Below are 27,531 nucleotides of genomic sequence, written 5' to 3'. Positions count from 1 at the left end.
TTCTCAGAGAAAGTGACATGAGTTGAGACCTGATTGACAAGAAGGAACTAGCAATGCAAAGAGTGTTCCAGGTAAAGGAGATGGCAAGCGTAAAGGGCCAAGGTGGGAAAGAGTATGTTTGAGGAACACAGAAGGCTGGAGGGACTGAAACATGCTGAGGAGTCAGGGTGTGGTGCAGAGAATGATACAAGAGGAGATGGGAGAGGCAGGAAGAGCTGTGTTTCTAGAAGCATGCCTATAATTGTGGTGGGTTGTAGTCTACAGTTTATAGTCTGTGGACTGCATTTTGAAAGACTTCTGTTAGGTGCTTCGCCTTCCCATCCTCTCCAGAACGTTACATTGAGGGAGCCGGCTTGTTCTCAGCCTGCAGAGAACCAATGGAAAGGAGTTTGGATTTTATTCTAAGCACAGTGATTTCATGTTTGGTGTCACCTGGGAGTGTCGCCCTGTGCTTTCGTGGTGAATACTGTAACTGATTTCAAGAAACTGAGGATGTAATGTATACAGTGACCCACAGAGGCCATTTTAAAGAGTGCACGTGAGAAACTTCACGTTTGATGCGATGGTGAAAAGGCATGGAAGCAAGTTTATTACAGGGGGATATGTGTGACAGGCAGAGTGGGCAGATGGACTTGAGCTTGGTCTGTGTTAAGCACTTTATTACACGGAAGTCAGAACAGTCCCCACACCCTCGTACACATAGGTTTTTGCACAGCTGTCAGGAATGGAAGTGTGTGGATCTGTTTTTGGGGTGTCTGGGTTTTGAGGCAAGTCATACAACGAAAGAGGAAGTGAGCTAATAGATTCAGTGACTGTGGGAACATGCTGGGTTTTGGTTTATTCTCTTGTTTTGCAAGTTAGGGCTGTGGACGCAGGTTTCAAGTGGTATTTATGTGTTTTTCCCCCTTCCCCTCCTTAGTGATTGGTTCTTCTTCCCCAGGGGTTGGCTGCCACCTCCCGGGTTTGTGTTAGCACGATGGGTTTTCCTGAACTTCCTGCAGCATAGGAGTAGGTGGCTGGTGTAAACTGAAGCTCTCTAGTTTTCCTGCCTTCCTCCTGCCCTGGATTTAGATGACTCTATAAAGTTACAGGATACTGAGTTGATCTAGCTGGGTCTGAGGTGAGAAGCAGGCTCATGTCTCACTCCTTATGGAATTCTTGATCATATGGAATATGCTTTGGGGAATATTATTTTCGTGGAACTTGGGAAATGTCCATTGAGTGCATTTGTAGGCATCTCAGGAGTCTGGAAACCTCCATTTGGAGAATAAAACTCTGTATTTCTCTCACATAATCACTGTTTGTACTGTTTTGGGTTTTATCTTTTTCCCTTTTTATTGGATTATAATTCATATACCATAAAATTCACCCTTTTAAAGTTTACAGTTCAGTGGTTTTTAGTATATTCACAAAGTTGTGTAACCTTCACTGCTATCTACTTCCAGAACATTTTCATCACCCCATAAAGAAACCCATTAGCAGCCGCTTCCCACTCCCCCTTTCCCACCAGTCCCTGGCAACCACTAATATACTTTCTGTCTGTATAGATTTTTCTTTTCTGGACATTTCATATAAATGGAATCAAACAATATGTGGTGTTTTGTATCTGACTTTTTTTTTTAACATGGAATAATGTTTTCAAACGTCATCCATGTTGTAGCATGTATCAATATTTCATTCCGTTTTATGGTCAAATAACATTCCATTGTATGGATAGACCTCGTTTTGTTTATCCTTTCATCCGTTGGTGGACTTTGGGATCGTTTCCACTTTTTGGCTGTTACGAATAACGCTGGTATGAACATTTTGTATACAAGTTTTTGCGTGAACATAGTTCTCAGTTTTCTTGGGTATATACCTAGGAGTGGAACTGCTGGGTCAGTTCTCACTGTTTTGAGGTTACTTGGGTTTGATCCAGTCCAGAGGCAGGGGAATGGCCTGAATGACCTCAGGGTTCCTTTGAGCAGATGGAAGCAGTGCTAGCCAGTTCTCCCCCGCCCCCCCTCCCATCCCACACCGGCCCCCCAACCCAGTCAGAAGCACAGGAGCCGTTTCTAGTGATAGAATCTGGATGATAGAGGCCTGGAACAAGAGGCAGGAGGCCTGGACTCTGCTACCAGTCCTGTGTGTGGCAAGTTGCTGTCTCCCCTGGGCCTCACACGTGGATGGGCATTGGCCCACTGAGGAAAGAGCACTGGAGCAGGAGTCAGCAGCCGGAGCTTAGTCCCAGCACTGCCACTGATCTACCGTGTAGCCTGGGGCAGATTATTTTGGCTTTTTTGGTTTGTTTCAACACATGTCATATGTGCAATTAAGATTTAGACTTGAGGATTTCTAAAGCCTTGGTTGAAAATTTTGTGGTTTACAGTACTTGTATTTAAGGTGATTTTTGCTAATATGCCTATAAAATCAGATTGATTTTTTTTTTTTCATGACCATAATCCCTGTGGTCTTCCCAAGCGGCTGTCTGTTGGTTGTGTTGTCTGCTCTCTCGAGTTGCTCCACCTGGCACGTGTTCTGCAGGAGTCACTGCGTCTTTGGAGCTGAGGCGCCGACACCAGGCCTTGGTACAAATGTGTTTCTCTGAGGAATCCCTTTAAAGGAGTGCCCTTAATCCCCTCAGGAAGTCCAAAGAAGGCAGAGATGGCATTAAGTTGCCTCTTGGTTTCTCTTTTACAACTTGGACAAAAGTTCCCCTTTGATCTCAGCATTAAAGAAGCAGGTCACAGAATGTTGGAGAAGGTTGAGTTTTGATCTCTGGGCACTGGCAGGAAGGTGGGAAGGACCCAGGATGAACAGGGCCATCTGGCCGTAGACGAATGGTAGGAGCCACCTACCACCCCAAACCTGCTTTGATCCCTGAACCATTTGCTGACACTGGTATTTCCCAAGTGGGGCACGGCTGGGGACACCCACGACTTCTTGGTTCCGTCTCATTCCTCTTCATTGCTTCCTTCACTGCCCCCTACCATGATTTCTCACCTATGCCCGAGCATTAAACTGAGAGACCTCCCAGGGTTTGAAGTCTGAAGGTTTTGTATTCAGAGGCTATGCTAAATGCTACTAGCAGTTCTTAAAAAACAAAATCAAATCACAAATTGGAGCTGAATTCGTAAGCCAGTTTGGAAGGGAGTCTGGCTGCCCTGGCAAGTCACTTAACATCTTTGGGCCTCAGTTTCTAATGAAGTAGATCAGATGCTATAAATAGACAGTTTATGGACAGCATCTTCATATGGATTTGATTGGGGTGGTGGGGGTGGAGGACAGAGATTGGCAGGCACAGGACTTTAAATGTTTTCTAATTAGTTGCCAATATTTAATAATTGGGAGATTTCACATTACAAAAACTCTAAATTTTCATTTTTTTCTTGAAAATTTGGGCCCAAGTCCCCTGTCAGGAGCATTCCCCATGCAGGACCCAGTTCGTCATTTTCTCTTCCACTCCCTCGTGTCCTGTTCCTTCCTTCACCATTTAGGTATCTTGCCTGGCCCCTCGAGGTGGTTGAACTTGCAACCCCTGAATGAGGTGGTCTCTATAACATTTTTCCTATTTTGACATTCTGATTCAAAAGCAATATGAAAAGGTGTGGTAATCCCCTATGTTACCTAACTTTGAAGGGGGAATTTCTGCTCACAAGATACATTTCAGTTGATAAACCATAGGCTCATCCATTATTCCGTCTAATCCTTACAAAAGCCCATTTTACAAATGAAGAAACTAAGGCTTGGTCTAAGGACCTGGGCTAGAATCTGACACTGATTGGTTTTATGACTTTGGTAAAACTATTTGCTTCTTTAAACCTGTTACTTTAAAAACATTTTTTTATTGTGGTAAAATAGACATAACATAAAATTTATCATTTTAGCTATTTTAAGTGTACAGTGGCATTAAGTACATTCACATTATTGTGCAACTATCACCACCATACATCTTTAAAGCTTTTTCATCCGGGCTTCCCTGGTGGCGCAGTGGTTGAGCGTCCGCCTGCCGATGCAGGGGACACGGGTTCGTGCCCCGGTCCGGGAAGATCCCACATGCCGCGGAGCGGCTGGGCCCGTGAGCCATGGCCGCTGAGCCTGCGCGTCCGGGGCCTGTGCTCCACAGCGGGAGAGGCCACAACAGTGAGAGGCTCGTGTACCGCAAAAAAAAAAAAAAAACTTTTTCATCCAAATCGGTTTCCTTATTTTTACCTTTTTTTTTTGGCTACGTTGGGTCTTCGTTACTGCGCGCGGGCTTTCTCCAGTTGCGGCGAGCGGGGGCTGCTCTTCGTTGCGGTGCGCAGGCTTCTCATTGCAGTGACTTCTCTTGTCGTGGAGCACGGCCTCTAGGTGCGTGGGCTTCAGTAGTTGTGGCACGTGGGCTCAGAAGTTGTGGCTCACAGGCTCTAGGGCACAGGCTCAGTAGTTGGGGCACACGGGCTTAGTTGCTTTGCGGCATATGGGATCCTCCCAGACCAGGGCTCGAACCCACCTCCCCTGCGTTGGCAGGCGGATTCCTAACCACTGAGCCACCAGGGAAGCCCGGTTGCCTTATTTTTAAAATGAGGATGATACTCTCCTCAAAGGATTGTTGTGATGATTAAATGAAATATGAGATGAACATGCCTAGTGCAAAGAGAGCTCTCTGTAACTTTCCTGCTCCATGGTTTGAAGTCTTTAGGAGATGAACCGTCTAAGCCTATTGCTTGGGCTGAGAGTTCTTTTACAAATACCTAGGGGGAGAGGGAAGGTCAGTGCATTTTTTATGTTTTGTTTCTGCACTTGCTAGCCTCAAGGTTTGGGTCTGGTTGTCTTTTGCTCGGTGAGGGTAGTTACTGGTTTCACCTGGACTTCCACAGCCTGCTGTGGGTTGTACCCTACCCCCAAAGAACAGTTTTGAGTCTTTTTGTGTGTCTCTGCTCAACAGCTATTCTGTGTCTTTGGGCTCTGAAATAAAGGCTACATTTTCAGTCTCCTGTGGCTAATTTGGTTCTGGTTTGGTTTTTTTGCTTGTGTGATTGTTTTGGTTCATGTGTTTGTTTGTTTTTCTTCCTGAGGTCTTTAGCTGTCCTTCATGTGTGGTTGAATTCTTGGGGAGCTTTAACTGATTAGGTAACTGATTTCAGTTAACTGTTGGCAAACTGTGCCCCAAAGCCTTTTTCTTTTTCTTTGTTCTTCGCAGCCCTGGGGAGCAGTTACTGAGCGATCTTAAAATGGTGACTGTATCTTTGAAAAGGAAGAAGGAGAATCTAGCGTACTCCTAAGGGAAGGTGCTGCTTTTGCAGCGGGAAAGGCATGGAATAGAAACCAGGAAGGCTGTTCAGATTGGCCAGACTCTATCTCTAGGTGATGCTGTTTATGGGAAAGACGACTGTAAGGCAGAGGGCTCCAGAAAACAAAAGGTTAACTTCTGCCCACAGAGAAATATGAGTGAATGAAATAATTTTCAGTTCTCAGGGGAAACTTCCTATTTTCTTTGGAAGAAGTTAATTGTTCATACCTTTCAAACTGGGTGGTGCAAATTTGGGCGGGGGGTGAAGGGTGATTTTTGGTCCTAGTAGTCCTTCATTGGGCTGTTGTTTAGGAGAAAATTTTCTCCGTGCCCAGCCCCCAGGAATAAAGTAGATAGGGAGGGCAAGACCTTGATTCTTAGGCCTCTCGAGCTTTATAACTTTTCAGGTCACCCATATCTTTGCCAGTGATAGGGTGTTAGATTACAGCACAAGGGCTTCTAGATCGCCATCACCTTGTTCCTTGACATGCTGCCTTTGCAGTCTTGTGACTTGGAAACCAAGTAAAGCAAAATAACGTTGAATGGACTGGTTCACCTCTCCTAGGACTCTGCTCCTTTCATGGCTCTGAACGTGCAGCAGGTGTTTCCTAAATACTTAACTGGCTTTTCAAACTGAACCTCATGTGAGAGTTCCTGTGGTGATCAATTAAAAATTAAAGGAAGATATAAAGGAATTTCCCAAGAAGCAGGTACTTTGCTTCTCCCTAATTTCCTTACAGAAATGAAATATGGGTCAAACATCCTCTATGAGGCTGTCAGGGCTACAGAGGTAATTAAGTCAGATAATCACAAAAGTTGGAATGGGACCCAGTACAGGGGTCTTTATCAAGGGCCCGTGAACTTCTAGGTCCTTTGATCCTCTTGGAATCATACGTCAGATGCTGCATTTCGGAGTGTTTTTTTCTGGGAGCAGCGTCTGTAGCTTTTTAAGATTCTTAGGGAGATTTGCAACACTTCCCCAAGATTAAGAATTACTGATCTGGTCTGGTTACCCACACGCCTGGCTTCAGAATCTCCTCTGCATCATTCTTACCTTGTAGCTCCCATTTTCTGCACATCTTTGGGGGAACTTGCCCAAGTATTTTCAGAGGCAGGCTTCCCCTTCTTAAAGTGTCAATGTATTTATTTTGAATATAGGTGATCCGTGTACGTGGGAAAAAGTATGAAAGCTATAAATGAAAAGAAAGTCACTCAGCTACCCCACCATCCATTCATCAGGTGTAGTCTTTGATTTTTAAAAAAATGTTTCTCCAGAACATCTTTATGCACATAAAACGTCTATTTTTAAAAACCTTTTGTTATAAAAATTTTCCAACATACACAAAAGTAGAAGAAATAGTATAAAGAACCTCTATAACCCATTACCCAACTTCAACAATTGCTATTATATTGCCAAACTTGTTTTGTCTATACCTCCCCCTAGCTGATTTTTTTTTCTTCAGGTTTATGAAGGTATCATTTAACACCATAAAATTACCCATTTTAAGTGTACAGTTCAATAATTTTTCATATAGACTTATACAACCATCTTCATAATGACACAAAGTTTTAGACATTTCTGTCACCCCAACAAATTTCCTTACAGTCAAGGGATTGACACTTGCAGCCAATAACACTGTTCCCACAGCCAGCCAACCACTGATCTGCTCTCTGTCTCTATAGATTTGCCTTTTCTGGGCATTTCATGTAAGTGAAATCATGTAGTACATAGACTTTCACATCTGGCTTCTACCTAGCATAATATTTTTGAGGTTCATCCATGTTGTAACATGAATTGGTAGTTTTTATTGCTGAATAGTATTCCATTGTACAGCTATACTACATTTTGTTTATCCATTCACCAATTGATGGGTGTTTGGGTTGTTTCCAATTTTGGACTGTTGTGATCAAAGCTGTTAGGAACGTTCATGTGCAAGTCATTGTATGGACATGTATTTCCTTTTCTTTTGGGTAAATGCCTAGGATTGGAATTACTGGATAGTATGGTAAGTTTATGTTTAACTCTTTAAAGATACTGCCAAACTTTATATATTCTGGATGCAAGTCCCCTATCAGATATGTGATTTACAAAGGTTTTTCTCCTAGTCTGTGGCCTGTTTTTCATTTTCTTTTTTTTTTTGCGGTACGCGGGCCTCTCACTGTTGTGGCCTCTCATGTTGCGGAGCACAGGCTCTGGACACGCAGGCTCAGCAGCCATGGCTCATGGGCCCAGCCGCTCTGCGGCATGTGGGATCTTCCCGGACCGGGGCACGAACCCGTGTCCCCTGCATCGGCAGGTGGACTCTCAACCACTGCACCACCAGGGAAGCCCTTTTTTTTAAAAAAAATAATAAATTTATTTATTTATTTATTTATTTTTGGCTGCATTGGGTCTTCGTTGCTGCACGCAGGCTTTCTCTAGTTGTGGCGAGCAGGGGCTACTCTTCGTTGTGGTGCGCGGGTTTCTCATTGCGGTGGCTTCTCTTGTTGCGGAGCACAGGCTCTAGGCACACAGGCTTCAGTAGTTGTGGCACGTGGGCTCAGTAGTTGTGGCTTGCGGGCTCTAGAGCGCAGGCTCAGTAGCTGTGACGCATGGGCTTAGTTGCTCCACGGCATGTGGGATCTTCCCGGACCAGGGCTTGAACCCGTGTCCCCTGCATTGGCAGGTGGTTTCTTAACCACTGCGCCACCAGGGAAGTCCTCATTTTCTTAATGATATCTTTTGAAGTATAAAAGTTTTAAATTTTGATGAAATTCAATTTATCAGTTTTTTAAAATATAGGTTGTGCTTTTGGTGTTGTATCTAAGACATCTTTGCCTAACCCAGGGGCACAGATTTTCTCCTAGAAGTTTTATCATTTTAGCTTTTATGTTTAGGTCTGTGATCTATTTTTAGTTAATTTTTGTATGTGATGTGAGGTTCCTTTTGCACGTGGTTACCCAATTGTCCAAGTACCATTTGTTGAAAAGGCTATCCTTTCCCTACTGAATTGCTTTGGCAACTTTGTTGAAAGTCAATTTACTGTAAATGCAAAGATTTATCTCTAGACTTTTAATTTTGTTCCATTGGGTTTTTTTTGTTTTATTTTTTTTAATTATTTATTTAGGGCTTCCCTGGTAGTACAGTGGTTGAGAGTCCGCCTGCCGATGCAGGGGACACGGGTTCGTGCCCTGGTTCAGGAAGATCCCACATGCCGCAGAGCGGCTGCACCTGTGAGCCATGGCCACTGAGCCTGCGCGTCCGGAGCCTGTGCTCTGCAACGGGAGAGGCCCCAACAGTGAGAGACCCGCGTACCGCAAAACAAAAACAAAAACAAAACAAAACAAAAAAATTTTTTTAATTAATTAATTTTATTTTTGGCTGTGTTGGGTATTCATCGCTGCGCACAGGCTTTCTCTGGTTGCGGGGAGCAGGGGCTACTCTTTGTTTCGGTGCACGGGCTTCTCATTGCGGTAGCTTCTCATTGTGGAGCACAGGCTCTAGGTGCATGGGCTTCAGTAGTTGTGGCACTCAGGCTCAGTAGTTGTGGCTCGCGGGCTCTAGAGCACAGGCTCAGTAGTTGTGGCACACAGGCTTAGTTATTCTGCGCCACGTGGGATCTTCCCAGACCAGGGCTCAAACCCATGTCCCCTGCATTGGCAGGCGGATTCTTAACCACTGCACCACCAGGGAAGTCCAGGAAGTTCTTTTTTATTCCTAGTTTGTTGAGAGTTTTTATCATGAATGTGTGTTGGATTTTGTCAAGTGCATTTTCTGCATCAGTTGTGATGATTGTATAGTTTTTGTCCTTTATTCTATTTATATGGTGTATTACATTATTTGATTTTCAGATATTAAGCCAACCTTGCATTCCTGGGCTAAACCCCACTTGGCCATGATGTGTAAACCTTTTCATATGTTGCTGGATTCAATTTGCTAATATTTTGTGAAGGATTTTTCTGTCTGTGTTCCTGAGGAATATTTGTAGTTTCCTTTTCTTGTGATGTCTTTGGCTTTGGTACATTCTTTTAAAAAATTTATTTAGACAAATGAGATTATGCTATACATACACTGCTGTGCATCTTTTTTTTTTCAACTTAATGTCTTATGTTGGCAGTATTTCAATAATAATTCTACCTTCCATTTAAGTATATATTATGCTAAATTGCCCTCCCCAAATTTACCTATATCTAGTGTATTCAGATTTTTTTTAAACTTTGTGACTCGGAAAGGTAAAAAAGATGTCATTATTTTCATTTACAGTTTTTAGATTATGAATGATGTTGAGCATCTTTTTGTGTCTGACCATTTGAACTTTTTCTTTTAAACTGCCCATTCTTTTTTTTTTTTAATACTTCTTATTTATTTATTTATTTTTGGCTGTGTTGGGTCTTCATTGCTGCGTGTGGGCTTTCTCTAGTTGCGGCGAGCGGGGGCTACTCTTCTCTGTGGTGTGTGGGCCTCTCATTGCGGTGGCCTCTCTTGTTTCGGAGCATGGGCTCTAGGCGCGGGCTTCAGTAGTTGTGGCTCACGAGCTCTAGAGCACAGGCTCAGTAGTTGTGGTGCATGGGCCCAGTCGCTCCACGGCATGTGGGATTTTCCCGGACCAGGGCTCGAGCCCATGTCCCCTGCACTGGCAGGCGGATTCCTAACCACTGCGCCACCAGGGAAGCCCTTAACTGCCCATTCTTATCCTTATGGGTTATTTGTCCTTTATTGGTTTGTAAGAGCTCTTGGTGTATTGAAGAAATTAGCCCTTTGTCAGGTGTGTGGGAAATTTTTTTTTTTTAAACATCTTTATTGGGGTATAATTGCTTTACAATGGTGTGTTAGTTTCTGCTTTATAACAAAGTGAATCAGTTATACATATACATATGTTCCCATATGTCTTCCCTCTTGCGTCTCCCTCCCTCCCACCCTCCAGGCTGTCACAAAGCACCGAGCCAATATCCCTGTGCCATGCGGCTGCTTTGTGGGAAATATTTTTATTCAAATTGTCTTTTTCTTTTTCTATGGTGATTTTTTTTCATTTTCTTCCTTCTTCCTTTATATTCTTTTTCTTAATAGCTTCTGGATTTTGTTTTCTTCTTAGAAAACTTTCCATGTCAAGAGTGTTTAAAAGCATAGCTATATTTTCTTCTGATACTGCTCTTATTTCAGTTTCTACGTTGAAGTCTTTTCTGTCTTCTCCAATACCAGTTTGGATAGCTCTGTATTTTAATATTTAGTAGAAGTAGTATGCCTTCATTATTTTTCTTTTCAAAATAATCCTGAAGTAAAGGATAAGTGTGAAACTGACTAGAGTGATTTGTTTATTGGTAGTAAAGCATTGAATTGGGGGAGGGACAAGGAAGACAAAGTATTGGAGAGGAAAAGAATTAGGGAGGGAGGGTAAAGGGAGACAAAAAGCAATTAATCTGTGCCATCAGGTTCTTCTTTGGCTACCTCTAATCATGAGGTATCCAAATTATCTCCGAGCTTGGCTCCCACAGTGGGGACAAACTTCTGATCACTCAGCTCTGCCAGGTTTGGTACAGCTGGACTTCCTTTACTCTGCAGATAATTTGCTGTGTGAACACTTCCCCTCTCTGGCCTCCTGGATTACTTGACCCTGAGGTTCTTCAAAAGGTGTCTTTTTTTAAAATAAATTTATTTATTTATTTTTGGCTGCGTTGGGTCTTCATTGCTGCGCGGGCTTTCTCTGGTTGTGGTGAGCGGAGGCTACTCTTCGTGGTGGTGCGTGGACTTCTCGTTGCGGTGGCTTCTCTTGTTGCGGAGCACGGGCTCTAGGCGCGCAGGCTTCAGTGATTGTGGCACGTGGGCTCAGTCGTTGTGGCTCGCGGGCTCTGGAGCGCAGGCCCAGTAGTTGTGGCGCACGGGCTTAGTTGCTCTGCGGCATGTGGGGTCCTCCCAGACTAGGGCTTGAACCCATGTCCCCTCCATTGGCAGGCAGATTCTTAACCACTGCACCACCAGGGAAGTCCCAAAAGATGTCTTTATGGAACCCAACTCTGGGTGGAACTTTGCCCTGTTTTGTTCAACCTTTAGGTTGCTTGGGTTGATGGAATGTCCCATATTTTCAAGGGAATCATGAATTTCTTGAGTTTTATTGGAGGTAATGAGGCTTCTGGTTCTCTCTCCTCACTAGGGTAGGGATATCCCCTTTCACTTCCTTCCTTGGTCACCTCCTTCTCTGATTTGCTCATGGTTATGGCCTTTTCCTCAGCTAGATAACTCTCTTGTTGGAAGTTTCCTTAGATTGAGCATACATCTCCCTCCTTGCAGTGGACTCATTGGTCCTGCCTTCTGATGCAACCCAAAGCAAAGCCACTCTGCCTTATCAAGCACACACTCTGTGTACTTTACTTAATCCTTACCACCATCATCACTCAACCACCCTGCCATGAGTTTAGTATTACTATTTTCTTATTACAAATAAGAAACCAGAGACTCAAAGAGTTTAAAAAACTTGCCCAAAGTCACACAGCTAGGAAGTGGTGGGTCAGGGCTTTGAATTCATATCTGTATGGCCCCCAAAGCCTGTGCTCTTTCCACTACACCAGTGGTTCTCAAAGTGTTATCCCAAGACAAGACCAGCAGTACCAGCATCTCCTGCAGACTTGTTAGAAGTGCAGATTCTCAGGCCCTGCTCCAGAGCTACTGAAAGAGACATTCTGGGGGTTAGACCCAGGAATCTGTTTTAATAATCCCTCCTGGTGATTTCCTTGCCTGTTCAAGTTTCAGAACCACGGCCTACCATTCTGCTTCCTCACCTGGCTGCTGCTTCTGTTCACATCTGACCAAGAATTTATAGGTAACTTCTCTAGGGCTGGATATTACTATGTCTCTGGAGCAGAAATGTGCTGCACACACACACCTTTCCCCCGAACACATACACACGCGTACTCGGTAACCAGAGTCATTTTTAAAACTGCAGATATGATGTATCTCTTTCCTACTTAAAGTTCTTCAGTGTCTCCCCAATGCACTAAGGAGAAAGCCCAAGCTCCTCAGTGTGGCTTTTGTGTGATGTATCCCTTACCTGTTTTCCAGTCTCCTGTCTACACAGACCTATTCATGCTTGCTACTCACATGAACTAGAAATGTTATCATCACCTGGGAGCGTGTTAGAAATAGAGAATCTCAGGCCCCACCCCAGACCTGCGGAATCAGACTGCATTTTAATAAGCCCTCCAGGTGATCTATATGCACATTAAAGTTTGAGAAGCACCAGCCTACACCTCACCTGCCATAAACCCCTTATGGTTGCCCCCAGGCCTTCGTGCCTGTGTTTTGCTCTTTCTGGAACACTTCTCTCTTCCCTCTCCTTTCCCTTCAGGCCCTGGGTAGGCTTGAGTTCTTAGATCTGCACCCCATCCCTCTAAGACTGGGCTTGTTGCTGGTCCTGTGTACTTCTTAGCCTCTTAACTAATAGGGCAAGAGACTAGGCCCTCCATAGCATCTGCATCTGGGACCTAGTATTGCCATTGGCTGATGACTTGTCTCTGTCCGCCAGCTGGCTGAAAGCTCCTCGTGGGTGTGCATTCTGTGAGGCTGGCACAGTTCCTGACATATAGTAGGTGTTCAATGTAGTGAGCTGATTTCTGTACTGGTTAGAGCATGGGCCTTGGAGTCAGACTGCTTGGGTATAAATCCTGACCCAACTAGTGTTATACCACCTCTCTGAGCCTCAATTTCCTCATCTCTGAAATGAGAATAGTAAGAGTCTCTATCTCATAGGATTGTTGTCAGGATTAATTGATTAATTGGGTTATTGCATGAAAAGAACCTAGAAGTGTGCCTGGCACATAATCGGTATCCAGTAAATGTTAGCTGCCATTGTTATCGATATCACCATTACATGTTTATCATCTTTTAATGCAACTCACCTGCCTGAAAAGAGCATACCTGTTCCTGTACATTCTGATCTTGGGCAAGTTATATAATCTCAGGGTCTCAGGTTAATTGGCAATCATCTGGGAAATGGTGATAGAAATCCCCAGGTAGTTAGTTATAGTTGCCAGAATCGTGCAAGTCAGTGTTTGTAAAGTGCTTAGCACAAAGCAGGGACTTGGTAAATGGAAGGAAGAGACTGTTTGTGCCACAGTGCCTTGTACCTACTTTTAGGTGCTCAGTGACTCTGTGGCTTCTTGTTACTTTTTAATGTTGTTTTCTGCTAGGGTGAGTTTTTTCTTTGTTGTTATGTCTTTTTGTTTGTTTGTTTTTTGTGTCTACTTGCTCCATTGGTTTGAGACTTTGGAACAAAAGGGTATTGAAGTCTTTCAGGATTTGCTTTTCATTCCTCTGCAACCTGAGCTCTCATGGAGCCCTTGAGTTCCCCAGGGCAGTGTCTCTCTGCTAAGATTGGAGGATTCTGTTTCGAAAGAACTGGAGTAACTTCTTAGATTTAATTGGCTTGATAACCATAAGAGATTGTAATCCTCTGCCCTGGCTTCACATCACATATCAGATAAGGCAAAAAGTCTGGACTCTGGCTTCCTAGGAAGGGAAATTTAGAACACATATATATTTTAAAAAATTTTATTGAAGTATAGTTGATTTACAATGTTGTGTTAATTTCTGCTGTACAGCAAAGTGATTCAGTTATACATATATATATATATTCTTTTTCATATTCTTTTCCATTATGGTTTAACACAGGATATTGAATATAGTTTCCTGTGCTATACAATAGGACCTTGTTGTTTATTCATTATATGTATAATACTTTGCACCTGCTAATCCCAACCTCCCAATCCTTCCCTCCCCCACCCTGCCTCCCCCTTGGCAACCACAAGTCTGTTCTCTATATCTGTGAGGAGTCTGTTTCTGTTTAGATATGTTCATTTGTGTTGTATTTTAGATTCCACATATAAGTGATATCATACAGTATATGTCTTTCTCTTTTTGACTTACTTCGCTTAGTGTGATAATCTCTAGATCCATCCATGTTGCTGCAAATGGCATTATTTCATTCTTTTTTATGGCTGGGTAATATTCCATTTTGTGTGTGTGTGTGTGTGTGTGTGTGTGTGTGTGTGTGTGTGTATACACAGACACACACACACGTATGTATTTGCCACATCTTCTTTATCCATTCATCAGTCGATGGACATTTAGGTTGTTTCCATGTCTTGGCTATTGTAAATAGTGCTGCTATGAACATAGGGGTGCATGGATCTTTTCAAATTATAGTTTTGTCTGGATATATGTGCAGGAGTGGGATTGATGGGTCATATGGCAACTCTATTTTTAGTTTCTTGAGGAACCTCCCTACTGTTCTCCATAGTGGCTGCACCAGTTTTCATTCCCACCAGCAGTGTAGGAGATAGAGCACATATATTTTTGATTAGCAAGAAATAATGATGTTAACTGTGGGCTTTTCATTCGTGGCCTTTATTGCATTGAGGTAAGTTCCTTTTATACTTTTTTTTTTGAGAATTTAAATCATGAATGGATTTTTTTTTTTTTTTTTTTTTTTTGCCTGCATTGGGTCTTCGTTGTGCGCAGGCTTTCTCTAGTTGCGGCGAGCGGGGGATACTCTTCACTGCAGTGTGCGGGCTTCTCATAGCAGCTGCGTCTCTTGTTGTGGAGCACGGGCTCTAGGAGTGCAGGCTTCAGTAGTCGTGGAGCGTGGGCTCAGTAGTTGTGGCTTGCGGGCTGTAGAACGCAGGCTCAGGAGTTGTGGCACACGGGCTTAGTTGCTCCGTGGCATGTGGGATCTTCCTGGACCAGGGCTCAAACCCGTGTTTCCTGCATTGGCAGGTGGATTCTTAATCACTGCTCCACTAGGGAAGTCCATGAATGGATGTTGAACTTTGTTAAATGTTTTTTCTGTGTCTATTGAAAAGATTATGTGATTTTTTTCTTTCGTTTTGTTAATGTAGTTTATCACGTTGATTGATTTGCATTTGTTGAACCATCCTTGTATCCCAGGGATAAATCCCACTTGATCTTGGTGTATGCTCCTTTTAGCAGGATGTTAAATTCAATTTGCTGGTATTTTATTGGGGATTTTTGCATCTGTGTTCATCAGGGATATTAGCCTATAGTTTTCTTTTCTTGTGGTATCTTTGTCTGATTTTGGTATCAGGTGATGCTGGCCTCATAAAATGAGTTTGGAAGTGTCCCCTCTTGTATTTCTGGAAGAGTTTAAGGATTGGTATTAACTCTTCTTTGAATGTTTGTTAGAATTTACCTTTAAAGCCATCTAGTCCTGGACTTTTCTTTGTTAGGAGGTTTTTGATTACTGATTCAGTCTCCTTTTTATTCAATTTGTTGACCTATAATTGTTCACGATAGACCCTTATGATCCTTTTTGTTTCTTAGGCATCTGTTGTAATGTCTCCTCTTTTATTTCTCATTTTATTTATTTGAGTCTTTTTCTCCTTAGTGTTGCTAAGGGCTTGTCAGTATTTTCAAAAAACCAACACAGTTCTGTTTTTTTTTTTCCTATTTTTTCACATTCTCTTTTCAATTTATTTCTGCTCTAATCTTATTATTTCCCTACTTCTCCTAACTTGGGCTTAATTTGTTCTTTTTCTGGTCCCTTGAGATGTAAAGTTGGGTTGTTTGTTTGAGGGTTTGTTTTTTTTTTTAATGTAGGCATTTATCACTGTAAACTTCCTTCTTAGTACAGCTTTTGTTGCATTTCGTAAATTTTGGCTTTTTCTTTTCTTTTGTTTAAGGTACCTTTAAAATTCTTGTTCAACTTCCTCTTTGATCTAAGAGGGTGTTGTTTAGTTTTCACCTATTTGCAGGTTTTCCCATTTTCTGCTGTCATTGAGTTCTAGTTTCATTCCTTTGTGGTCAGAAAATATACATGGAATGATTTCACTCTTTTCAAATTTGTTAAGACTTGTTTTGTGACCTAACATGTGGTCTGTCCTGGGGAATGTTTCATGTGCACCTGAGTAGATGTGTATTCTTCTGCTGTTGGGTGGAAGGTTCTATATATGTCTATATATATAGGTCCATTTGGTCTGTAGTGTTGTTCAAGTCAGCTGTTTAACAGTTTTCTATCTGAATATTCTATCCAGTATTGTAATTGGGATATTAAAGTCCCCTACTATTATTGCATTGCTGTCAATTTCTCCCTTCAGATCTGTCAATATTTGCTTTATATATTTAGGTGCTCTGATGTTGGGTGCATATATATTTATAATTATTTTATCTTCCTATTGAATTGACTCTTTTGTCATCATATAATGACCTTCTTTGTCTCTAGGCACAGCTTTTTTTTTTTTTTTTTTTTTTTTTTTTTTTTTTTTTTTTTTTTTGGCGGTACGCAGGCCTCTCACCGTTGTGGCCTCTCCCGTTGCGGAGCACAGGCTCCGGACGTGCAGGCTCAACGGCCAAGGCTCACGGGCCCAGCTGCTCCGCGGCATGTGGGATCTTCCCGGACCAGGGCGTGAACCCGTGTCCCCTGCATCGGCAGGCAGACTCTCAACCGCTGCGCCACCAGGGGAGCCCTCTAGGCACAGCTTTTGACTGAAAGTCTATTTTGTCTGATATAAGTGTAGCTACTCCTGCTTTCTTCTGGTTATTGTTTACATGGAACATCTTTTTCTATCCTTTCACTTTCATTGTGTGTGTCTTTAGATGTGTCTCTCGCAGGTGGCATATCACTGGATTTTGTTTTTTTACCAATTCAGCCACTCTATGTCTTTTGATTGGGAATTTAATCCATTTACTCCCCAGGTTATTGTAATGTGCATCAGGGTTGAGAACCAGTATCCTAGATGTACAGATAGGGTATAGAGGTAATAGATGCCTCAGGGATTCTCACAGTAGGTCCTTGGACAGCTGGAAAGGTGGGAGGTGTCAAGAACTCCTTAAATTTGAGGATTTGAAGAAAATCAGTTATCAAGTGGATATAGCAAAGATTAAGAACCATAGTATTCAACCTGTATGTGAATGTATGATTTTACATTTTTATAGATCAGAGCTTAGTTGATGCTTATTGTTAGCCTGTTCAATAAGGATTTGTTGAGTACTCACATCACCAAAGCCAGACAAGTGATTAGTGCAGGTGGAGAGATGGCAGCTACTTAAACCCTAATACAACATGAAAAGTGCTATAGTAGGGCCTTAAACAAGTACAGATTTAAATACTTGTCAGATAACTTAAGCGGCAGTCTTTGAACACGTATAGATGTGAAAGTTCATTTGGGTGTTGGGTAGTTTCCAATTTCTTGCCTCTAGTGTCATCATAGAGATATTTGCCAACTGCCTTGAAAAATAAAGAAGAAAGAGGATAATTCCTCCTGTGGGGGTCTGAGGGGGTTCTTGAAGGAAGCAACATTTCACCTGGACCTCCAAGTATAGGTAGGACTTGAATTAGGTAAGGGCAAGTGTCAGAAACAGCCTGAGCAAAGGCCTTGAAGGCAGCCTCACCTGGGCAAGTCTGCTTGCCAAGGGCAGAGACAAACTTGGGGTCTTCCTGAAGGCTTAGAAAGAAAAGGTGGGAGGTGCTGATGGAAAGGCATCTTGGGGCCAGCAGGTAGAGTTCATTCCATACCAAGCTAGAATTGCTCTAACCTAGGCGTTCATAACAGTGATGTTTTCTTTTGCCTAATTTATTTTATTATTTTTCTTAAGTGATATAAATATGTATAATCCCCAAAGAAAAACTGGAAAATACAGATATGCAAAAAAGGAAAACATCACCTCATTTTCTCAAACATAACTTTAAAAAAGAGGGGCATATCTTGCTGAGCAGGGTTCTATCCCCTGCTTTTTCTACATAAATCTAAAGCTTGAATATTCCTACTCAAGAAGTATATCATCATGTTTAATGACTACATAAAAGGATAAGTGGTTACACCATAATTTAACCCATTCCACTAATATTGGACATTTTACTATTGTAAGTTGTGAACTATTTCACTATTATAAATAAACCTGTGGTGAACATCCTTTTATGTACATTTTGGCATATTTGTCATATTTTTCTTAACATGTCTAGAAGTAGAATTGCAGGGTCAAAGAGTATGTACTTCTGGGGGACTTTTTTGGGTGGAGGATTTTGATAGCGTCAAATTGCCCTCCAGAAATGTTTCAGTTTATAATCCCTCCAGCCATATGAAAATATCGAAACAGTGACATTTTAATATCTAAAACTAACAGTATCATCTTGGTATAGTCATTAATTCTAAACTGAACTTCTGAATTGCTTTTGGTTGCCAACTTATATTATTCAAAAATTCTAGCATATTGTGGAAATAATTCTTTGCCATTTTTTTGGCGGTACGTGGGCCTCTCACTGCTGTGGCCTCTCCCGTTGCAGAGTGCAGGCTCCTGATGCGCAGGCTCAGCGGCCATGGCTCACGGGCCCAGCCGCTCCGCGGCACGTGGGATCCTCCCGGACCAGGGCACGAACCCGCGTCCCCCGCATTGGCAGGCGGACTCTCAACCACTGCGCCACCAGGGAAGCCCGCCATTTTTTATCTGTTGATCCTTCCTATAAGATAAATTGATTTGTGATTTGTTGATAGTATCTATGTGTGAGGATTGTCTGTTTTCTGTATCATTTTTCAAAAATTTAGAGTTGGGTTATTATTTTTAAATGACTTTTGGCTGACATTTGACGTCAGTAGTACAGGGTTTGTCTTCCTTGCATTTAGTTAACTGGAATTCAGGTTCAAAGAGGAATTTGAGGAAAACAAAGGACAGGATTTATTTCTCTCACACAAAGCACTCAATCTAAGGACTGCCCAGTGAGGCCTAGCAAAGAGGGAGGGCTAGAATCTTCTGATGACTGGTCAAGTGGAGGAAATCCTCCACTTGATGGAGAGGAAATCAGAAGCTGTAACCAGCCCCACAGTCAGTAGGCTTTCTCTCACAGAAAGAAAGAATAAAAATCTGTTTGTTGTTGCTGTATCAAGGCAAACCCATGCTACTAAAGGCTTCTCTTTGTATGTGCATGGAATATCTCCAGAGGGATTTTCAAGGAACTGGTGCTAGCAGTTGTCTGTGGGGAGCTGAAGAGGGAGGAAGATTTATTTTTCATGGTTATACCCATTTGTACTGTTTGAATTACTGGATTGGCCAAAAAGTTTGTTCGGGTTTTTCCATAATCTTCACAAATATTTACTGTATATGTTTTGCTTTTTCAAAACGTTTTTAACCTAGTTATTTTTTTAAAAGCCTCTCTTACACATGGTTATGTAATATGTTAACATTAGAGGAAAGTGGGTGAAGAGTATATGGGAACTCTCATAGTATATTCTGTAAATCTAAACTTATTTAAAAATAAAAAGTTTAAAAAAATGACAGAGCGGGGGGAGCATACTGACTTCCTATACAGAATCCTACCCCATGAGACATTTTTCCACCTTTTTGTCTTGTCATTTCTTTTAAAGATCTTGCTTTCACCCCTAATTCTGCTGACCTTGTGATTACCAGATTCAATACAACTGTCTTAGCCATTTTTCACTGTTTTTGTTGGGGTCAGACTGTTATTTCATATTTCATAATGCACATCAGCTGACAGATACTTATAAACATCACAGCAGATCAGAGGAAAGCACTCTATGAATATATTGCTTTTAAGAGTTTGACCAGGCTTTGTATCTAAACTAGTGCATAACCTCAGAACCTTAAACTTTGAAAGCCAGTTTTCCTCAACTTGTGCTCCTGGTAAAAACACAGATGAGTCTACACTTTTGGCAAAGCCCCCTGAGTGATTCTGATTCCCTGTAACACTGAGTTCCGGAAAGAATTGTCTGAGAGAGAGAGAGAGAGAGAGAGAGAGAGAGAGAGAGAGAGAGAGAGAGAGAGAGAGTGTGTGTGTGTGTGTGTGTGTGTGTGTGTGTGTACGGTGGTGATGGTGACTTGAAGGATGCGGGGACAAGGTGATCAGGGGACTGTGGCCAGTGTCCGATGGGAGGAAATGAGGGTCTGAAATGCCACAGCGGTAAAAGGGGTGGAGAGAGAAGGCAGATGCAGCCGCGCAATTGAGTTGGTGATCAGCTGTGTGGACGACAAAGTTCCTTGTTCAGGCCAGGCAGAGGGAAAGAAGCTCTTCTAGTACCTTGAGGGGGTGAAGCATATTAATGAAGGGAAAGAGATGCTTTGATGGGGTACTTCTTGAGGTGGGTAATTGATCTTTCTTGCCTTTGATTCCCAGGTGCCAGGCACTGGGGACACAGTCCCTGCTCCCACAGAGATTACATTCGAGTGAAGGGGGACAGATAATACACAAGGCAACAGATACATATGTCCATGCCAATTAGCTAAGTCCATGAAGAGAAGTGGAGTAAGGGGTTGAAGAATGGGTGATAGGAGCCCTGAGGAGGCCATTTTAGACAGGGTAGTCAGTGGAGGCTTCTCTGAGGAAATGACATCTGAGAGAGACCTGAATGAAATAAGGGGGTGAGCCAGGCAGGCACCTGTGGGAAGGGCATTCTGACGGAGGGAGCAGTGAAGGCGATGGCCCTGAGGGGGTGGAGAAGGACTTGCTGTCAGGAGACACGAAGGCCGGCGTGAACGGAGCTGCGGAGGCAGAGGATGGGAGGCGGCGGGGTCAGGACAGTTTTGGAGACGGTTTGTAGGAAAATGTATTGGTACCATAGGAGCTTCCTGACAAAGCAAGCCCGTTGCTATGTGGAGAAATGGGAATTAATGGGACACTGTGGAGCTTTGTTTCCTGCTGGCCCTACAGGACAGTGATACATGTGACATGATGAAAGGGACATTGCTCGAAGAGTGGGGAGCCGTGGCTCCTGTATTAGTCTGCCCTTTTGCCCTGCTGTTAATTACTGCACTCAGTTTGTGGCTCATTTCTGGAAGTGCAGGATCAGTGCCTCATAGCACCCTTGGGGGCATTTAGAGGGTAGCCTTTGGGGGGCCTCAGGCTTCTCAGAGTGGGGATGAGACTGCGTCAGTTAAAGCAGATGTGACAGTGCCCCCGAGGGCTGTTCACCTCTTTCCCCCATTCCGACTGCCACCTCTCTTCTTCCAAGCAGGATTGGTTGCCGTGGTCCCTGCTGCTTCTCTCTCTCATGTGTGATACCGGGGCCTTCTACGTTCCTGGGGTCGCACCAATCAACTTCCACCAGAACGACCCTGTAGAAATCAAGGTAAGTGCGTTCCTGGTCTGTGGGAGCCAACTGTTGCCCAGTTGCTGGGCAGCCTGGCCAGAGGACACGTCCCTCCTGTGGTTGCAGAGAACCCAGACCAGTGCTGCTCAGCCTGGGAGGAAGAGGATTCACTGCGCATGGCTGGGGCGGAAGTGGTGTGTCCCTCGGGCCCCGCCGCCTCTCCTCTCTCTCTGCCTCTGGCTGTCTCTGCATCTCCCCCTGTATGAGTGCATTCTCTCTCTCTGTCCCTCTCTCTCTTTCTCTTTGGCTCTGTCTCTGTTTCTGGTTCTTCCTATGTGTTTGTTTCTCTCTCACTTTCACTCGCTTCTGTGCCCACCTCCTTCTGTGTCTCCATCTCTCTCAACCTGCCTCCTTCTCTGTGACATCTCTGCCTCTCTCCATCCTCCTCTATGTTACCGGCTTTCTCTGCATAACTCATATCATCTATGTATATGCATGATTATTGTGGCCTTTTTTTTCGATTTTAGCTTCTGCCAGGATTCTCCAGTTCAGTATTTCCAAACGGTGCACTGCATATCTGAGTGGTGGTATATGAGATGATTTTAAGTGGCTGACACGTATGTTTTATTTAAATAGCTGTTTTCTTTTAATTATACTAGAAAATATAGCCATTACTTCAACTCATGATTTCATGGCTGTCATTGTTGGGTTTCCATTTTTAATAGTGTTAAAATGTTTGCTTCTTTTTTTTTTTTTTTTTTTTTTTTTTTTGCGGTACGTGGGCCTCTCACTCTTGTGGCCTCTCCCGTTGCGGAGCACAGGCTCCGGACGCGCAGGCTCAGCGGCCATGGCTCACGGGCCCAGCCGCTCCGCGATATGTGGGATCCTCCCGGACTGGGGCACTAACCCGCGTCCCCTGCATCGGTAGGTGGACTCTCAACCACTGCGCCACCAGGGAAGCCCAAAATGTTTGCTTCTTAAATAAAGGTATTTACCTAAAAATGAATCATATCCAAGAAAATAGCAGAATAAATGGTAAGTAGATAGAGCAAGTTGGTACATGAGTGATTCGGATTTGAAAGCATTGTCCTAAATCAGAGTCCAGAAGCACAGCCAGCTGGGCCACCTCACCTTGTCAGCCTAGATACCCACCTGTGGGTCAGTCACCTGTGACAGGGTTATGGGAGAGTCCTTTAAAATATGGTTGATTGGGGCAGTGGGCAGGCTGGCACCTTGGTTAATGTCTCGGACTCTTGGTGGCATTTTCAGAGCCCTAAACACGGCTGAGGGTTGGTGGTGGATCTTCTTGGATCTCATTTCCCAGGAAACAAACTCTAAGGTGGAGATTTGGTGCAAGAGATTTATTGACTAGGCGCTCAGGGTCGGCACTCGGGAGGGAGTAATGGAAGCAGGACTGGGCAGAGGGAGATATTAAGCTGTGATAAACAGTCCTATGGAAGGCTCTGGAACTGGAGTGGCCAGCTGCAGAGTTCTCCCACATTGAGGCGAGAGGACTGGCCACCAGACAAGGGGTGTGACCTTGTTCCAGAGCTCCCAGCTATAGGGACTCCTCTCTACCATCACCCAAATGTAACCACTCTTAATACTTTGGGTTATTTTTCTTAGTCTTTTTTTTCTGTGCAGTGTTTACAGTGTAGGGTACTCGGCATTCTCACACTTCCGTAAACCCCCAGCTTCTTGACTACCACATTGGTCCCCCATAGGCAAAATAACGTATAGTTGAAGTTTTTAAGTGGTCCTTCAAATCCTTAGTGATTCTGTACAAAGGTCTAGCAAAACTTATAAAGTAATGAAAATAAATTCTGCTCCTAAAATGTACATTTCTTGTTGATGGGAACCACATCTTTACTGGTCTGTGCAAAAGCAAAGCAGTGAGATTGTGTGAAAATAAAGTTTTTATCCTGTCCTAAGCATCACAGTGTTCAAAAGGGGGAACAGAAGCCCAGAAAATCACAAAGGGCCATCCACCTGACATGCTGTCATGTACATGTACCTTTGTTTGCCACCACATTTTGGGCATTTGCAAAATTATAAATTGCTACATGTCATGCTTATTTGGGGCATTAGATGCAAGCAACTTTTCATTATCCAGGGGGAGTTAACCAGTTTAGAGGTTAAAAATATAATACATTTGTGGAAAAATGAAAACTACCACGAATCAAGTTCTACAAGGGCTGGGATATTATCTTTCTCGGTTACTGCTGTGTCACCAGCTCCTAGTACATAGCCTGGTAGGGTGGATAAATACATGTGATCAATGACTATTAGAAAGTGTCTGCATTTAGAACTATGTGGTAGTAACAAGCAAATGCACCATTCCATGTGTTGCATTACTGTGAGCATCCCTCTTCCTTGGAAGTCAGACTTGTAATTTTCGGGAACAATAATTAGTCACCTTTATTGAGGATTATTTACATGCCAGGCATGATGCATGGCTTAGCTCAAGATGCCCCCCTAAGAGCCCTCTGAGGCAGATACTGTATGTTTTAGAGATTTACTGAACATTTTACAGTTACGGAAACTGAGGCCCGAGGAAGTGAACCAGCTTGTCCAAGGTCGCATTGTGAGGGAGACATAGGGTTAGTTCAGAGCCCAGCTCTTAATCGCTGCAGTACCCTTCCTCCCAGTGCCTCTGCCAAAAGCCCCCTCCAGAGCAAAGCCTGTGGCATGGGGAGGACAGGGTGGTTCTGGCTTCAGTCCTGCCAAGCTGGGCATGTGAGAACTACACCTTGGGTGGGAAGGGAGAGGGCGGGAGGGGACATAAAGGTGAGACTCAGTTTCTTTGTAATGTGGATTCTTTTTTGATTGTCCAGAAGGAGAGAATGCTAAGAAACACAAAATAACAGGCTGTTATAACAGATAATAACTTTTTGGTCATTTCGCCTCAAGCAGTTCATGAAATGCTTAATAGAGGTCCCCCGTCCTTCAATCCAACATCTAAAAAGCTCTGAAACTTAGAGTTTTTCTAAACTCATTGTAGGCGAGGACCTGACCTGAACTGTTTATTAACTTTATTTTTCCCACTTAGTATGAATATTTTTGCATTTCCTTGTCATTGAATGTGGGGTACTGCTCCAGACCCAGCTGGGGGGTGTTATAAAACCCATGGTTTTATAATATACCACATTGCTCTTTTAAAATTAGAAAAATTTTTAAATTAAATTAAATTAAATTAAATTATAATTTATAAATTAATGTAATAATGTAATGTAATGTAATAATTATTAATGTAATAATGCCGAGTATACTAAAGATGAGTGAGTACCAGGGAGGATTACTGAAACAGTCATTAAATTAAATTAAATTTTAAATCTTTTAAAATTAAATTAAAAATCCTAATTCCAAAGCAAGAATTTTAAGTAAGGATTGTGGACCTGGATTCTAAAAACTATTTATACTTTCAGATGGTATATGAGGAATGGTTAATAGTTTTTAAATAGCAAAGATAATTTTAGTTGCATTTAAATTAAAATTTGGGACTTCCCTGGCCGTCCAGTGGTTAAGACTTCGCCTTCAAATGCAGGGGGTTGTGGGTTCAATCCCTGGTCGGGAGCTAAGATCCCATATGCCTCGCAGCCAGAAAACCAAAACAACCAGAAGCAATATTGTAACAATAGCAATAAGGACTTTAAGAATGGTCCACATCAAAAAAAACTTTAAAATAATTAATTGATTAATTTTTTTTTTTTTTTTGGCAACATTTTGACTGGTTCTATTTTATCCATGTTTTGGGGAGTTGTCTGTGGCTGTCACTGTTTCCAGAACTGCATTCTGTGTGCTTGCATCACTTCCTAAATGTTCTTCTTCATGGTCTTCTTAAACTTCATCTTTAATGGTTGCATAATATTTAATTGAACGAATATATTGTGGTTTATTGACCAATTTCCCATTACGGGGCTTTTAGCTGTTTTTCCGTTTTTTTCTCTTTTTTCATTGTGCAAACATTTATCGAGCACCTACTATGTACCTAGATCTCTAGGCACGGTGGTTACATAGGTAAGCAAGACACATATGGTCCTTGCCCTCTTGGAGTTTAATCTTAAATTCTAGTAGGGGAGGCTGATTTCTCTGGAAAAAGAAAACAAAAACATAAAATAATTACATTTTATCAGACATGCTACAAAGATAACTAGAAGTGTTGAAATACAGAAGATGAGGGAATTCCTTTGATAAGATGATAAGGAAAGGACTCAAAGGTGAGGGGATTTAAGCTGAGACCAAATGTGAGAAGGAGTCAGAGAGTCGGGCAGAGAGGAGCAGGTTCAAAGCCTGAAGCAAGAGAGAGCTGGTCAGGCTCAAGGAACTAGAGGCAGAAGACCACTGTGGTTAGGAATGAGGAGTGAGCTCTTTGTTCCTGAAGTTTTTTCCCTTATTTGGAGTTATTTCCTTAGGAAAGATACCCAGAAGTGAAATTGTAGGGTCAAAGGATATCAGCATGTAAGGACTCTGAGTATATATTGGATTTGGTTGTGATTTTAAACAAAATCTATAATGTAATCTAAAACTAGTGAACTGTGAAATAATTGTATAGTATACCAGAGTTGTGTCTGCTGTGGTTAGTTTGCTTATTAGGTAATAATGCCGAGTATACTAAAGATGAGTGGGTACCAGGGAGGATTACTGAAAACAGTCCATCTTGATTTCTGGGTTGAAGAATAATGGCCTCCTTCTTCCACTAGGCTGTGAAGCTCACCAGCTCTCTCACCCAGCGCCTTATGGAATACTACTCACTGCCCTTCTGCCAGCCCAGCAAAATAACCTACAAGGCAGAGAATCTGGGTAAGTTCTTCTCTCACACTGCTGTCACGCTATCCCAAAGAGGAACCCAGATCTCTTCATAATGTTAATAGCAGTTAACCCTTATATAGCACCTACCGAGTGCTGGACACCATTCTACATAGTTTATATACAGATTAGCTTATTTAATCCTCATAACATCCCGAAGGAGGTAGTTGTGGTGTTTATTCCCATTTTACAGGGTAAGTGATTTGCCTCTGGTTATACTGTTAATTAATGGCTAAACTGGGCTTGGAATCCATGTAGTCAGGCTTCAGAGCTGGAGCCCTTGGCTACTGCTCCGACTGGCTCTCCTTGATTTCTAGACAGCCCCTTCTGTTTCTTGTGGCTTCTGTAACCTGCTCTGCTTTTAATTAAAAGAATGAGTGATTATCTCTGGCCCTAATGGAATCAGGGACATCACCATAGTTCTTGCTAAGCTGTGCAGGCCTTGCCTCAAATAATGTGTGAAGCACCCAGTGCAGTGTCTGGCATATGTGTTCATAAATAGCAGCCATTTTATTTTAATTCAAATAATTCTTCATTTGGTGGAATTTCAGGCTTAAAGGAAAAGACATTTGGTGGCCTCTATTGAGGACATGGTTATTAGTACTTACTCTGCCATCTCAGTGTTAAGTCCTGGAGATAAAAACTTGGAACTATGCCCTCCCTGACTTCAAGGAGCTTAAGAGACGTTCCTGTTCTCTGATAGCTTAGGGAGGGGAAAGGAGAGAACTGGCTCTTGAGCAGTCCCCTGAAAGGGCTGCCTTCTCCATCAGGGCTACCCATGGCTCAGATGTTTCCAGAACCCCTAGCCAACAGGTATACCTACTGCCAGGTATTGGATGTCCCAGGCCAGCTGGGGCAGGCCTCGACCAAAAGCAGGCAGCACCGCCAGTCCCGAAGTCTCGCCTTGTACAGTTGGACGGATGGTCGGTCTCGGGGCCTGGGCTGCTCCTGCTGCCTGCCGCTTACCCTTCTTTTCTCTCCACACCATGCCGTGCTCCGGCCACCCCTGCCATGCTGGGAAGCCTGACCTGCTGTGTCCTCCAGACCCTCACAGCAGCTCCTCCCTCCCCCTGTGAGCTGGTGTGGATTCATCTACAGCCCAAGGCTGAGCACTTGGGCGCACCTCAGTGTGATTGCGTGACCTTAACCTCCGTGAAGCTGGGGAATGTTCCTGCCTCATAGAAAATGGCAACTTCCATGTACAGAAGTTTATCCTGCCACACTGTATCTCATTCCAGCTTCGTGTAGTGCCTCCCTCTGTGGCCTGGGGGCTCTTTGAGCAGCGGGATCATGTCCTTACATGTGTCTCTCTGCCACTTCTGACCCAGTGTCTGACACATAGTTTCATTCAGTAAAAGTTTTTGCCCTCCCTGAGTGGAGCAGAAACAGCCTTGATTGAATGCCTTTTGGGTCGCATGCCTTGTACTCTACGTCCTCATCATCATCGCTGT

General features: G+C 43.1%; 1 protein-coding gene across 6 annotated transcripts in view; it reads left to right on the top strand.

Annotated features, from left to right (window-relative positions):
• TM9SF4 (transmembrane 9 superfamily member 4) overlaps positions 1-27,531 on the top strand; it is a 56,284-nt gene that overhangs the window by 2,072 nt on the left and 26,681 nt on the right. For 5 of the 6 annotated variants that reach the window (XR_004345761.1, XM_032605084.1, XM_032605083.1 and 2 more), the window contains exons 2-3: positions 21,200-21,313; positions 25,975-26,074. Coding sequence is in view for 4 of the 6 variants with exons in the window: in XM_032605084.1 (XP_032460975.1) it covers positions 21,200-21,313; positions 25,975-26,074 (214 nt within the window). In the remaining 2 variants the exon portion in view is untranslated. Of the gene's footprint in view, positions 1-21,199; positions 21,314-25,974; positions 26,075-27,531 lie in introns of those variants that run through there. The other variant, XM_032605087.1, reaches the window with a different exon arrangement.

This window comes from Phocoena sinus, chromosome 15, assembly GCF_008692025.1.
Source record: "Phocoena sinus isolate mPhoSin1 chromosome 15, mPhoSin1.pri, whole genome shotgun sequence".
Classification (NCBI taxonomy): domain Eukaryota; kingdom Metazoa; phylum Chordata; class Mammalia; order Artiodactyla; family Phocoenidae; genus Phocoena; species Phocoena sinus.
Note: the sequence above shows the minus strand (reverse complement) of the source record. Positions and strands in the feature narration are given on the sequence as shown.